Source organism: Notolepis coatsorum (genome assembly GCF_963971535.1).
Source record: "Notolepis coatsorum genome assembly, chromosome: 16".
Classification (NCBI taxonomy): Eukaryota; Metazoa; Chordata; class Actinopteri; order Aulopiformes; family Paralepididae; genus Notolepis; species Notolepis coatsorum.
In genome coordinates, this window is record NC_140180.1 from 76,051,999 (window position 1) to 76,068,083 (window position 16,085).

The following is a 16,085-nucleotide window of genomic DNA, read 5'->3' on the forward strand; positions in this document are numbered from 1 at the left end:
GAATAATATAGTAAAGATATATTCAAAGCATGAATATTACATCCCCTTAACAATTGTATGTATTGAGCTGTACTGTACTGTACCCATTTTGCAATCTGTTAATAACGTTTTCAATCAATCAATCAATCAATCAATCAATCAATCAATCAATGTAGGCTGTCACAGACTCACACAGTGTTCTGTTGAAAAGGGTATTTGTTGCAAACCTAATTGCTGAGTGATACAAATCATGAATGCATAATGTGTATCATTTTGGGAATTGCATTAGACAATTCACAATATTTCCATACTGGTTTCCTAATGATTATTATTTCGCTCTCGCTTGTGTTACGGAACTGAAGTTCCCAGTGCTTGTGCCACTCCGGCGCAATTCATCGATGGACTGTACACAAACCAACGTGCGTGAGGTAGCTAGGGCTAATAATAACATTGATGTAAATAACGCCTTCTTGCGTTCATAGTTATGTACATAAATTAAAGGTGTTGTACAACTAACGGAAACTAAGTAAACTTTATGCCGAAGCTGACAACAAATTAATTGTAAGTATGAATGAATGAAAACTTTATTTAACAGATTGCAGAATGGGTACAGTACAGCTCAATACACACAATTGCAGACCAGAGAAAGACTTTTGTCTTGTTTACATCAGGGTCCCCCATTTTCAATTTATAGTGACATTTATGACATATACAACATACATGACATTTATGGCATAGGGACATACATGACATACAGGTATTTAGTACTGTTACATTTGTGACATATACGATATGCAAATATGCAGTACTGTTACCCATAGATCCTGACAGAGTATTATGATGGATGGGGAGGGGACTGTGCATTAGGAGGGGGTGGGTGGGTGGGAGAGAGTAACGGTAGCTTAGCTAACTAACGTTAATTGGGCTGAAGAAATAGAGGTCTGGTGGTTGCCTTTAATATTTAGGCGGTCTGGCTATGTGTTTTAAAGTGAATCCATCCATTGTTTGAGTATGTTATGACTATGATAAATACAATGTCATTTGATGCAGCTATCGTCTGCCCTCTTTGGAAACTCAACAACTCTACTGTGTTTGTCAGTGTCACTGATGTCACAGGATGACACTGACTTGATTTGCCAGTAAATGATGCCCAGCTAATGAAGCAACTATGACTAAGTGTATCTATCTTTAGTGTACTTTCCCTGTCATCACTCGTGTTATGCTGGTAGCCCGACCAGAGCTGGAGTATTCAAATGACTCATACAAGCCCCAACCATCTCTCTCTCTCTCTCTCTCTCTCTCTCTCTCTCTCTCTCTCTCTCTCTCTCTCTCTCTCTCTCTCTCTCTCGAAGTGTTTGATATTCAAGCCCTCCTGTAGAGAAGATAAAACAGGGTCTGAATGGAATGACATAGAATACTGCTGTAAAGCATGGTCTGAATTATTGACGTCTGATCATCTCTATCGATAGAACGTTTTCTATCATCTCACGATATATGGATATCGCACAGTCCTACACCCTGGTCCAAGACCGCAGGTCTCCACATGCTCCTGGTTGTTCCTGTTGTTGACGCTGCTCGCCAGGTGTGCCAGCCAACATGGGCTGCATAAGCATAGTTTTATATAGGGATGCTAGGGAGTAGACAGTCCCTACTCCCTACCAAAGCCACGTAATTCTCAAATGCTAATGTGTCAGTGACCAAATAGAAAAGTCATAGGCACACCTGTAGGTTATTTAATCTGAAATATTTTTTTCTTTTGGTAAGGTTTTTTGGACCCGATTCATTATCAATGTGTATGCAATGCAGCAAGTGCACATAAATGCATCAGCTCAGGAGGTTAATTAAAGAAACGGTCATCAAGATCATCTGATGATGTTCTTTGTAGCTAAAAAAAACAGTGAAAGTTTGAGTATAACGCTAAAATTTGTGCAAAAAATAATAATAAAGTCCCACCAAAGCTCAAATCGAACCTACCTCGATGGCATTGGACCGATGTCACCCTGCCAGTCCATGTCCCGTAAACCCATCACCTTCCTCTCATGCAGTCAGTTGATAACAGAAGCTTAAACTGGTGAATTAACTCTAATGTCTGCATTTCAGTCGGTTGATAACAGAAGCTCAACCTCGTGAATGAACTATAATGAATTAACTGTAATGTCTGCATTTCTCTGCAGCACCCTCATCTCATGCTGACTCGCAACGCGTGCCGACTCAGTGGAAGTGTCAAGACCTGCATTTTGACACCGGTGGTTCGTCTGTTCAGCCACTCCGTAGTCATGGCCAAGAGCAAGTTCGAGTACGTCCGTAACTTTGAAACGGACGACACCTGTCTACGAAACTGCTACATTGTTGTGCGACTGGACGGACGCAACTTTCACAAGTGAGTTTCACTAGGGTGACCATATTGTGATTTCCAAAAAAGAGGACACTCTGCCCCCAGCCTCAAGATACTTAAATGATACTCACGCTTTACTCAAAGATGCCTTATAATTTTTATATATTTAAAGTATGCCTCCTCTGTATGGATAGAAAATTATTATTTATATTATTTTATATAACAAAATAATATCTCTCTATAACCAAAGTTACTCAACATGCTTTATTAGGCCTAAAGTAATCGCTTACAAATCTCAATTGTACGAAAATAACTTAAGAATCAACCTGTAACAAAATAATAGCTTTTTTTTCAAGTCCTACTGGACAAAATTATTAACAAAAAAAGTTAAATAATGTTCTAAATAATACCTCTTCTGTATTAGAAAACCCAGCATATTCGTCTATTTTCAATGTAATAATGTAAATATTAAAACAGTGACCTCACAAAGATACTCATTCAAAACATATCTTTGTATCTTTTCAATGTAATAATGTAAATAATAAAATGGTGACCTCACAAAGATACTAATTTAAAACATATCTTTGTATCTTTTCAATGTAATAATGTCTATAATAAAACAGTGACCTCACAAAGATACTCATTTAAAAGCACTATGCAGTTTCGGATGTTGACAGTTAGTCACCCTAAGTTTCACACTCAAGCGACTTGGCTCCGCATGAAACACACTAGTAGTGCATTTGTCAAGTCCACAAGCTACCCAACTGCAAGCTAGCCTAGCTTAGCACAAATGAACGGAAGTGGATATGGACCAGCTAGTCTAGCTGTTGACCAAAAACACCTCTTCCGGAGATTTTAGCTAGGCTAGTGGTCCGTCCGTATCCACTTCCATTCATACCTGGAGTCTAAAGAAGACCGTAAGCGCATTTCCCGTAATGTTGGCATGTTCCTTTAAATTAGATAAATCTGTAATGTTATGTATTGTTTTATGGAACGTGATATGTATAAGTAGGCCGTTTTCCCTGTGTGCTGCATGTGAGGTCATGTTATCATTGTACCGTGTACATTCATTGTATTCGGTGAATAATAAGATGTTTTCAATACTGATCTTGACCCGGTTATTTTTTTAGGTTTGCAGAGCAGCATAACTTTGAGAAGCCCAACGACAACAGGGCCTTGGGCCTGATGACACGCAGCGCTCGCTCTGTCGTGGAGGATCTGGAGGATATAGCCATCGCTTACGGACAGAGTGACGAGTTCAGCTTCGTCTTCAAAAGAAGCTCCAACTGGTTCAAGAGAAGAGCCAGGTACGGGAGCCGCATTCCTCCCCATGGCACTGTTTTCGTATATGCATGTTCCAGTGTTGTAGTACTCAAGTCCGAGTCCTGGACTGATTTTCAGGACTCGTGACTCGACTTGGACTTGAGCACTGATGACTCGGACTCAAGCATTGACTGCATTCGGACTCGGACTTGTTAATTGATAAATACAGTTTTAATTTTTTGTAATAGGCCCTAATCATTTGGCATAAGCTATTGTGTCACAAAGTAAATAAACTCCCATTGAAATGGTGGCCGCTGTGTCATTTATGTTTAATGTAGATCTTTTTTTATTTCTATGTCAGCTCTGCCAGAGTGGAGCGGACTCAACCTTGATGACTTGGACTTGGACTCAGACTAGGATAATGGGGACTCGACTCAGACTCTTCTTTGGTGACTCGGACTTGAACACTGGGGACTGAGATTTAGTGACTTGACTACAACACTGGCATGTTCATGCTCTCCAGGGCTTTCCCCGGGACTTTCAAACAAGATGGTGGTGAGTTGCAACTAGGGCGTGGGTCTGGAGGGGGGCACTGTCCCTGTGAGGCAAAACTATTTGCAATAAAGACATTTTCTGTAATTGTGTAATGCAACATCATTTGAATAAAATAGCAAACACATGGGTAACTTCCAAATTATTCATTTCAGTACAGTGTATAAGGTTGCACAATAGTTTAACGTTGAATATGAAAACACACACACAGGAACAGAGGGCCGAGCAGTCACATATTACGGTGGGACGATACATCGATCCAGATCGATATATTGATCTATTATCAATTATCAAATAGGATTGATGCAACGTAAAAAGATCGATTCATATTGCGATACTCTTATTTTGAAAATCCCCTGGTGAGCAATGCATATCCGCCCGGCCGCAACAGTAGCTCAGTAGCAGTGTGTGTTAACGTTAGACAGCATTGCTTCAGAGTCCGCCTATTTTGCGACCCGAAATAAGTGGCTGTTGTTTTTTTCCCCACAACGGGTCAAATGCATCTAACATGCTTTGCATCCTCGCCATTCTTTTATGCCCACGTCGCGTTAAATACCAAAATTAACGTTGCGTTAGCGTAAGCTAACTAAGCTAAGCTGATCAGAGCCATATAAAGAGAATATAATAATAATAATAATAATTTAGGACCTGCTCAGAGGTCACCAATCGGCACACATGCGATGCATGCATGCAATTCATATCTGCGATTAACCCATCCCGTCGTCCTTCCCCCCCAAGGGCAGCCGGGAGCAGACAGGCGTCAACGTGAGCCGCGCCAGGGGACCAATCCAAGTGCTCCTGTCCGTCTTCGTCAAGGACGCCACAGCGTTAGCGATCTATTGTAGTGCATGTTTTTCCATTGGGTTTATCTTATCGGGGGGGGAAACCCTTGCGAGCACGGGGAGAACATGCAAACTCCACACAGAAAGGCCTGGGAGATACCCCACCTGGGTAACTGGCATCATGGAAACCTGGTCCCCAAGCGGGAATCGAACCCTGGACCTTCTTGCTGTGAGGCGACAGTGTTAACCACTACACCACCGTGCCGAGGTCCACTAGAGACTGGGAAGGAGGGGGGTTACTGCATTCTCGAGATAGCCCCACTACCAGGATCTGGCCGGTACTGCACATTCGGACTCCCAATATGCCTTTTCCAGCCAAAATACAGCTATTTTTTTTTAAGATTTTTTTTGGCGTTTTATCGCTTTATTGCTACTGGGCAGTCCAGTAGAGAGAGACAGAGGAGGAATGGGAGACAGAGTGGGGGGAAGACATTCGGCAAATAACGACGGGTTCGGGAGTCGAACCCGGGTCGGCCGTGTCGCGGCTGAGCGCGCTATGTGGTTCGCCACTGGGGCGCCCCACCAAAATACAGCTCTGACAGTGAATAGGATATTAATATCGAGAAAAAAAAGGAAAAACGAACCAAAAACAGTGAACAAGAGGTCTATTTGTATTAAAGACAATAGATTGTTTTTCATTTAAATGTCTGGAAGAGCTAAAAAAAAAAATTCAAATGATATTTCCATTGCCTTTTTTTTGTTGATTTAAATGTTACTGATTGTGTTAAATGGGCATATAATATCGTCTCATATCGATCGCAGGCACCTGAATCGAATCGTATCGTATCGTGGCAGACTTTGTGATATCGGAAAATATCGTATCGTTGTCCAAAGAATCGATATCGTATCGTATCGTGATGAAACTGGTGATTCCCACCCCATCATGATGCGTCTGTTTCCAAAGCCTTCACTGCAAAAAATAAAACAATTAAATTAAACACATGGTGGCGCTGACGCGTTATCATAGCGGGGCTGCGCCCCTATACCTTTTGTTTAGGGAAATCCCTGCTCTCCATACCTCCGCCTCCTCACTACATTATTTCCCCCCACCCCCTCTCCTCCTTCTCTTCTACTGGCAGTAAGCTGATGACCCATGTGGCCTCCCAGTTCTCCTCCTCCTACGTCTTCTACTGGAAGGAGTTCTTCGGGGAGCAGCCCCTCCTCTACCCCCCAGGGTTCGACGGAAGGGTGGTCCTCTATCCTAGCAACCGCAACCTGAGAGACTACCTCAGCTGGAGGCAAGCCGACTGTAAGTACTTAAGACACTCGCGCAAATCACACCTCTCCTTTTATTAGATCATTAAGGAGGTGGGGGTGACAGTGGCTCAGGAGGTAGAGTGCTCGTCTGGTAATCAGATGGTTCCCGGTTAGATTCCGGCTCCTCCCGGCAGTGTGTCGAAGTGTCCTTGAGCATGACACTTAACCCCTAACTGCTCCCGATGAGCAGGCTGGCACCTTGCATGGTCGCCTCCGCCGTCAGTGTGTGAATGTGTTAGTGAATGGGTGAATGTGAGGCACTTTGGATTTGGATAAAAGCTGTTCTATAAATGCAGTCTATTTTCCATGTCCATTATAATGTCTATTGTAAACAGGTCACTCTTGTAATAGAGATCTCTGTCTTAATGAGATTTACCTGTATAATGCTACATTTGCTATAGGCTACTCTTTTTGACATGAATTAGGCTAACTATCCTGATTCCTGCCTGAACCTATTTTATTAAAAAGGGAGATATTGATTTACATATGTGTATATATATCATCTTTTTAATATAATCTTATCTCCTGTGCTGGCACAAGCACTAACAGTGTTAGTGCTTGAGTGGAGAGATAACTCATAATACACATAATAACAAATGGACATTAGCTATAGTACTGTATATAGCTTAGCAGCTATAACAGAATCATTTTATTATTTTTTGATTATTTACATTTCAAAAGTGTCAAAATATTAACACTTTGACTGCCATGAAACATCTTTTCACGTCATTGCTGGCCATGCTCAAGTTGCCGGGGGACGCTGTACAGCGTCCTTATATCAATATTTCAAAAATCTGCGATCGGATTCCCCTCCGCTGGCCTGAGATCCACCAGCAGGACCCACTGAGCTCTCTGGCGGTTCAGGAGCGCCATCTGGTGGCCGATCGGCGCAATCGCCAAACAGGATGTTGAATAGAGGTTGTCATGACGACCGTAGTTGTAACTGAGGGGTACAATTCCCTGACTGTATTACTAGATATGATACTTACTACCACTACCTTTGTACTTAATATTCGGCCACCCAGTACTCGGCATAAATATATTATGATGAACACTGTCACATAGATGAAACGGATCCAACACAAATGTACGAATTAGAAATAGGTCTTTATTTCTACACAGCGATGGTGTGTAGAGCAAGCACTTAATCAAATCAATCACATTTATGAATGAGAATTAGTATGCACTTTTATGGCAAGAGTATTCGTCGGTATATCAATAGAGAATGTCCAATCTCTGAAGGCGCAGGTGGTACATATACGACCTGGAATAGTTAAGGAATAACAGCAATGATACTTTAATGATTATAGACTGGATACACTAGGGGGGGTTAATCCGGTCGCTTGTAAGCCGACAGGAGTAGGAAGGGGGGGGGGGTAGAGTCCGGCTGCCTCATCCGGCCAAGGGTATCCCAGGTGAACCCACTGTAGTGCCGTTCAATGCGCCGGCGATCCTTGGACCACAGATGAAAGCAGGTGGACTCTTTGTGGGCCGGCGTCCTCCGGTCCACGGAGGAGAGACGTGAAGCGGCCTCGTCTTGCAGAGCGCCTCCTCACCTTGCGTCCTCTCCAGGGGGGGGGGGTTCCAACACACGGCAGTGTCGGGGGTCTTTATCCATGGAATAATCAACGTATACAAAGCATAATCCGTGCCTGGGAAGGCGGGCTGTCGTCGGTAGAATAATCCGGTATACAGGTCCACTCGCTCGTCGGCTCTGGGGCTCCTCGGGTGCAATCTCACATGGGGTCGATCATCCTGGATAAGCAGCCAGTTTTCTGCCCGAAACGATGGGGTGCTGACTACGGTAGTATTCTCACCGCACGAAGCACTATATATTAACAGACTATTATTAGCTTAATAGACTATGTCCAACTCGACGATATAGTGCCAAATATGACTATTCAAATATTAATATACACGATGTCTCAATACCGATGGTAGGCCGAACTTGGCCTTACTCCCACACGTGGCGTCGCGGGGAGGCTTTACGTCTGTCACTCTATTGGAGGGTAAGAAACTGGACTGAAAAGGAAGTCCTACTTTAGTAGCGCAGTATATATACGCACTATGAACAAATAGTACCGTTGGTGGTGCGGTAGCCAGATTCCTACGCGGAACTAGGACTTGTTCGTACATGTTGAGCGGTACGTTTGAACTGGGTCTGGGGGGTATGGCAGCCTGGCACCAAGGTCTCGACCAATAGTAGAATGGAGACTATTATGGGATGTTCAGTAGGCTAGAATGGATATTCAATGCATATTGTACAAGGAATATACAAGGGATATCAAGGAATATTAGAGAATATACAAATACAATTAAATATATATATATAATAAATATATATATTCGGTTTAATCTGGCCCTTCACAACAGCCACCCCCTGATTGGTCCCAGACCTAATCAGTTAAGCAGAGACAGATTAATCGCGTTGTCTATATACACATAAGGGTTTGATGTAGGGTCAGTCAACTTCACAAAGTCATAGGGTTATAGGGTCATGGTCATCATCGATTGTGTCTGGGAGTCGGGGCAGTTCTATGAGCCTCGCCACGGGACGGGTGTAAGTGCGACCCTGGACAAGCACTTCAGCTGCTCGGACCTTGCCGTCGGCACCGGTGATCACTTTGCTTACGCGGCCGGCCGGCCACATAGCTCTGGGCAGTGATTGATCAATAATCATGACGACTGTTCCTTCTGTCAAATTGTCTCTCTCCTTTACCCACTTCTGGCGGGTCTGTAGAGACGGTAGGTAGTGCAGTAGGAAACTGCTCCAAAACTTGTCGGCTAATACTTGGCTGTACCTCCACATTCGTCGGCCGTTCGCTTCTTCAGGCCGGTACATTGTCTGGGGTAACGCGGGATCTAGCCGCCCCATCAGGAGTGTGTTGGGGTCTGCGGAGATAACAGTGCTCAATCCACAGAACACAGACTTCTTATTTTCCACCTCCTCTGGACTTGCTTCCCTCGGGATAGGCATGGGCCACTGTCCTTCCGGGAGTCTTAGGAATGCGGGGCCGTCACTGTAAGCATTGTGACGGGTGAGGTCATCTAGGGGCATTCCCCGGGTGATGACGTCAGCTGGGTTCTGTTTTGTATCAACGTAGCGCCACTCTGTTTCTCCGGTTAACTCTTCGGTTAAGTCTTGAATCTCGGTGACTCTGACTCCCACGAAGACTTTGTACTTGCATGAGTCCGATTTGATCCAGGCGAGTACTGTCGTGGAATCTGACCACAGGATTGTTCTAGACACCGGTATGGTGAGCTCACGTTGGATGAGTGTGGCTAGGTGCGCTCCGGCTAGGGCTGCGCAGAGCTCTAGGCGTGGGATAGATTGTTGCTTGCGTGGGGCTATTCTCGAGCGGGCGAGGACAAATGCTGTGTAGATCTCTCCCCCCTTTTCTTGGGCCCGCAAGTAGGCTACTGATCCGTATGCGACCTCTGAGGCGTCACTGAAGACGTGTAAGTCCATTTTACATGTCTCTGGCCTCACCGTGGGTGGGAAGTAGCTTCGGCGCATATTAACGCCTGGGAGTGAGTGGAGCTCCATCTCCCACTCTCTCCAGGTGGATGCAAGGTGTGCGGGAATGGGGTCGTCCCAGCCCTGGTCCTTGTCCCACAATGCTCGTACAATCATTTTTGCCCTGGTGGTGTACGGTAGAATACATCCTAGCGGGTCATATTGTCGGGCGAGTGTTGTGTACACACTCCGTCTGGTGGTCGGCGCCGCCGCCGGCCTTCCCTGCGCCGTAGTCAGGGGCTTGTGTCTGTAGTGAAGCGAATCTGTTTTGAATCGCCACACCAATCTCAGGGTCATCTCCTGGGCTTCTCCCGGGATTGTAGCCATCCAGGTCTCGCTGCTGGCTGCCTTGTCCTCGGAGGAGAGGCTGCGCAGTACTTGCGGATCGCTGCTGGCCCACTGCCTGAGATCAAAGCCGCCTTTGATCAATGAGGCGCGGAGTTTAATCAGGAGAGCCTCGGCTTCTTCCTGGGTTGAAAGGCTTTGTAGACAGTTGTCTACGTAGAAGCTGTTCTTTACGCTGTGTCGGACCTCTTCGTCCGCTGCTGGGTCCTCTGCTACATGTTTCTGTAGTGCAAATGTAGCACAGCAGGGGCTGCACGTCGTTCCGAAGGGGAGGACTTCCCATTGGTAGATGGCTGGGTGCTCATCTCCTGGCTTCTCTCTCCATAGGAACCGTAACAGGGGCTTGTCCTCCTCTACTAATCTCACCTGCAGGAACATTCCTTTAATGTCCCCGCTGATGGCCACCTTTTCCTGGCGGAAGCGGAGTAGAACGCCGAGTAGGGAGGGGCCGAGTGTGGGACCGGGCAGTAACTCTTTATTCAGATTTTGGGATCCGATCTGGTAGCTGCAGTTAAATACTATGCGGTCTTTACCGTTGTGATGGACCTTGTGGTGAGGCACGTACCACGATTCAGTGGTCTGGTCAGCCTCTTTAATGTCCATCTTTGTGACGTGTCCCGCTGTGATGAGCTTCTCAATCTCAGCGCGGTATACACTCTCTTGGGCGGGGTTCTTGGCTAAGCGCCGCTCCGTGTTCAGCAGGTACCGTTCTGTGGCGTCTGTCTTGGCGTGGAAAGTAGGCATTCCTTCTCGCCGCAGGAGTGGCGTGGCGTATCTCAACACGCCGTTGACCGGGACTCTCTTGGTCCCTGTCTCGAGGAGGTGAATGGCGTAAATGTCATCTTTAGAGCGAATGTCTTTCTTTCCGTTCTTAAAGGGCATTTGTTCCAAGGTCCATAACCGCTCTACGTGTTGCAGGAGTGCGGTTTCTCCCTCTGTGACTCGGGAGTGGAGACATCTAGTGGCTGTACTTCGGTTGAGAGATTTGGCGAGCGGGCCTTGGAGAGTCCATCCCAAACGGGTCTCGACTGCTGCAGGACAGCCTCGGGGTCCGGTATGAACCCGGTCTATCGGGACAATGAGGTCTGCATGGTCGGAGCCTATCAACAGTGTGGGCATAGCATTGTCTATGAGCGGGATCGGTAACTTGCGCAGATGTGCATATTTCTCCATCAGCTTGGCGACGGGGTATGTGTACCGCGACAGTCCTATTTCTTGGCTGGTGAAAGCGTCTGTAATCTGGTACCGTCGCTCAGGCTGGCCGCTTGCTGCGATAGAGAATGAGACATTCTCGCCCTTTATCGTCTTCAAATCTCGTCTTATTGTCCGAATTGTCATTTGGGTTTCGCTTCCCCGCAGCCCTAGCTGGGCCGCAGCGGAGGCGAGCAGAAGGGTCTTCTCTGACCCGTCATCGAGGACGGCGTAAGTGTCCAGGACTTTATTCTGGTAGCTTAGTGTCACACGCACTACTTTTAGGAGTACTCGGGCTCCACTGCTGCTGGCGGGATCGATGTACATGACGCTCGCTTTGCTGCTGGATGGTGCGGGTGAAGGGCGCCGTCTGTTACTGTCGTGAAGTATGTCCAGATGGGCTCCATCGCACTTGGTGCACCTTTTCTTTAAGCGGCATTCGGCTGCCATGTGTGAGCGCGCACAGCGAAAACAGCGCTTGTTGGACTTTATCCATTGACTTGCTTCCTCCGCGTTCAGCTTGGGGAAGGAGTCACATTGCGCTAGCCAGTGTTCTTTCTCACAGTAGGGGCACACTATCTTCCACTTCTCCGTTCTGGAGGGGGTACTGTGGCTCCTGCTGCTCGGTACTGACTCCGATTGGTGCATCACAGTCACCGATCTTCTTCCATCATTTAGTCGTCTGGTTCCTTCTCTGGAGCCAGGGGTGCTCCGTCCGAATGTATCTAGCCGTAGGCTGCTGACTTCTCTCGCCAGGAAGTCTGCTCGATCGAGGAGGTTCGGTTCGGGGCCATTCGGGTCTCGGTGGTCTCTCTGCCGCCTAAAACGCTCCTGTCGAGCGGGCGGCAGCTTCTCCAAGATCCTTTCCACATTTGAGTTGGCGTAAAGTTCATGCCTCCCCTTCTCTCTCTGCGCTCCCAACATCCCTACCAGGGACTGCACTCTGATGGACAGGTCGTCCAGTGCTCGATTGTCTATTGCTGGGGGTAAGCGGTCGATGTGTCGGATCTCCTGGATCACGTAATCCCATATGCGCCCATACCTCTGGTCCAATGCTACCAGCGCTGCTGTGTATGGGGTGGTGGAAGTCGCGTAGGCGAGCGCTATATTATGTGCGCGGGGTACCTTTAAGTGCTTCAGTAGGATGGCGTATTTGTGGCGTTCATCCAATACATCCACCAACATGGTCTCCAGACACATGCGGAGTTCTGTATACTGGGCCCGGTTCTCTTGGGTGAAGTCGGGTACCATAGGCGTGCCAATGTATGACGCTGACTGTGGATACATCGGCGAGCGTTGGGGGAGAGGCCTCCTAGGCGAGTCTCCTCCCGCTCCTTGGTATGGGCTGGTACTGGCAGTGTACCATGGCCCGCTTGTCCAGGTGCTGTTCCTCGGTGCGGGTCGTGCGTCGTGCTCACCCGGGTATAGAGTCGGGGGTCTGTAGCGCAGCTCCGCGGGAGTATAGCCTGGGCTGTACCGGACCTCCTGGTCCGGTAGAGTACTGTGCTGTCGTCGGGCGTGGTTCCCCTCCTCTTCCTCTTCGTCTTCAGTTAGGTCATCCAGTGCTTGTAGTCTCTGGTTTAGCCTCTCCACAGGATATGCTGCTCCTTCCCGGTTGCTAGGTCTCACTTGGACCGGTGGGGGGAGGTGGTCTGTGGGGGGTATAGACCTCGTCTGTTGGTCAAGTTCAGGGTTGTTTACTCGGCTAGGGGATGCCGCCCTGGAGGTGTGTCTAGACGAGTTCCTGGAGCCTCTGGCGGAGGGAGAGGGTGTTGTCCGTCTGATCAGCTGTTCTATTAGTTGCGCTTGCTGTCTGTCGCGCTCTGCGTCCCGTAGAGCACCAGCAGCTGCTCGCTGGCTGTCTGCTCGGTCTCGGGCCACATTCTCTTCCCTCTGAATGCGTCTTATTTCTAGACGTATATGCTCTTCTTCGCTCCGCTGCTGGATCTGCAGTCGGTCGCGTTCAGCAGCGGCGTTCAGGCTGATGAGGAAGGCCTGCTGTAGGGTCCTCTCTGCCTCGCTGGGAGAAGGCGGTTGTATAGGGGAGCCTTCCCTCGGGGTACTCCTTGCGGAGCCTTGGAGCTCTATCTCCACGGTGCTCTCCCCGTCTTCTTCCGTGCCGAGTTCTCTCTCGGTAGCGTTGTATTCCTCCCGGGACTCATCGGGGACTACTTCTTCAGTACTGGCGGGGTGTGAAGTCATGTCTGGTTCCCACTGGTCCCCACCGTGAACTTGGTCAGTTACATTAGAACCCGTAGGGGCCTCTATGGTCGGGGTAGTCTGGGCGTTGGGGTTAGACATACTTTTACTTTCTAGTTTTACCGCGTTTACTGTTAGTAGAAGACTAGGTTGTTGACTGACAGCGTAAGCCTCTAAGTACTGAGGGAGCCATCGTTCGCGCTGCGGGCGTTGGTTAGGAGGATCGTTTCGTGGAGTGTTCATCATAGGCCATTTCAATATTAATAACACTATATTAATATTACACTAATTACCCTCCGGCTCGAAGGACCAATTGTAACTGAGGGGTACAATTCCCTGACTGTATTACTAGATATGATACTTACTACCACTACCTTTGTACTTAATATTCGGCCACCCAGTACTCGGCATAAATATATTATGATGAACACTGTCACGTAGATGAAACGGATCCAACACAAATGTACGAATTAGAAATAGGTCTTTATTTCTACACAGCGATGGTGTGTAGAGCAAGCACTTAATCAAATCAATCACATTTATGAATGAGAATTAGTATGCACTTTTATGGCAAGAGTATTCGTCGGTATATCAATAGAGAATGTCCAATCTCTGAAGGCGCAGGTGGTACATATACGACCTGGAATAGTTAAGGAATAACAGCAATGATACTTTAATGATTATAGACTGGATACACTAGGGGGGGTTAATCCGGTCGCTTGTAAGCCGACAGGAGTAGGAAGGGGGGGGGGGGTAGAGTCCGGCTGCCTCATCCGGCCAAGGGTATCCCAGGTGAACCCACTGTAGTGCCGTTCAATGCGCCGGCGATCCTTGGACCACAGATGAAAGCAGGTGGACTCTTTGTGGGCCGGCGTCCTCCGGTCCACGGAGGAGAGACGTGAAGCGGCCTCGTCTTGCAGAGCGCCTCCTCACCTTGCGTCCTCTCCAGGGGGGGGGGGTTCCAACACACGGCAGTGTCGGGGGTCTTTATCCATGGAATAATCAACGTATACAAAGCATAATCCGTGCCTGGGAAGGCGGGCTGTCGTCGGTAGAATAATCCGGTATACAGGTCCACTCGCTCGTCGGCTCTGGGGCTCCTCGGGTGCAATCTCACATGGGGTCGATCATCCTGGATAAGCAGCCAGTTTTCTGCCCGAAACGATGGGGTGCTGACTACGGTAGTATTCTCACCGCACGAAGCACTATATATTAACAGACTATTATTAGCTTAATAGACTACGTCCAACTCGACGATATAGTGCCAAATATGACTATTCAAATATTAATATACACGATGTCTCAATACCGATGGTAGGCCGAACTTGGCCTTACTCCCACACGTGGCGTCGCGGGGAGGCTTTACGTCTGTCACTCTATTGGAGGGTAAGAAACTGGACTGAAAAGGAAGTCCTACTTTAGTAGCGCAGTATATATACGCACTATGAACAAATAGTACCGTTGGTGGTGCGGTAGCCAGATTCCTACGCGGAACTAGGACTTGTTCGTACATGTTGAGCGGTACGTTTGAACTGGGTCTGGGGGGTATGGCAGCCTGGCACCAAGGTCTCGACCAATAGTAGAATGGAGACTATTATGGGATGTTCAGTAGGCTAGAATGGATATTCAATGCATATTGTACAAGGAATATACAAGGGATATCAAGGAATATTAGAGAATATACAAATACAATTAAATATATATATATAATAAATATATATATTCGGTTTAATCTGGCCCTTCACAACAGTAGTACTTCCGGGCGCTCGCTATAGTTCATGGGACTCTGGCTCGCCACGCTACACGGTGATCGATTGGCAATAACTCGATAAACAACATGATTTGGACGTATATACCATTATACAAGCTGGAGATGGACCGGGTAAAAATATATCCCATAATGATAAAATTTCTACTCGACGATGATCGCCCAACGGCGCGCGGAGACTGGGGTGAGTTTCAGCGTGTAACGTTACCGTCTTTGATACTAACTGCTATTATCAACATTTGACCCACATTAGATGATTGGTATAACGCTGCCCACGGAATTATAAACGCCCCCTCGCCCATCCGGTCAACATCAGATGACGTGTAGTAACTTCTAGAAGTACGTCTAGTTGGAATTTTTTATATCGCGCTGATTGCCATCAAACTGTATTTCATCATCAATATAATGCATTTGGGGCTATATATCACGTTCTGGAGAAAGCTGCAGAAAGAGATGAAAACATACTTATTCATGATTAGACCATACTTTACTATGAATATGTGAATGAAAAAGTTTAACGTTGCTACACAATGAACAATACATATAGGACTTTGAATGGGCCCTAATAATGGCAATGTAGCAATAGAATTTAAAAAGTTATAGCCCTGCAAAGAAGGGGACTTTCTCCATAGACAAATAGCGCTGGCAATCTATGGTATATCATGAATTTAACCTTAGGCAACCAAAGTGTTAATTATAATTCTTCATTTTCTGTCATCTAATAATATATTCCATAACTTTTCCTGATATTTTAGTTTTTTACCATGGTATCATTTTATAATCGGTATCGTGATACTTGGTATCGAAGTCAAAATGTTGGTATTGTGACTGACAACA

The 16,085-nt window shown here is 46.9% G+C and overlaps 1 protein-coding gene across 1 annotated transcript in view; it reads left to right on the plus strand.

The window, feature by feature from the left end:
* The first annotated feature begins 410 nt into the window (after positions 1-410).
* thg1l (tRNA-histidine guanylyltransferase 1-like) overlaps positions 411-16,085 on the plus strand; it is a 49,437-nt gene continuing 33,762 nt past the window's right edge. The window contains exons 1-4 of the mRNA XM_084332246.1: positions 411-540; positions 2,154-2,359; positions 3,445-3,621; positions 6,051-6,220. Coding sequence (XP_084188372.1) covers positions 2,166-2,359; positions 3,445-3,621; positions 6,051-6,220 — 541 coding nt within the window. The 5' untranslated portion in view covers positions 411-540; positions 2,154-2,165. The remainder of the gene's footprint in view (positions 541-2,153; positions 2,360-3,444; positions 3,622-6,050; positions 6,221-16,085) is intronic.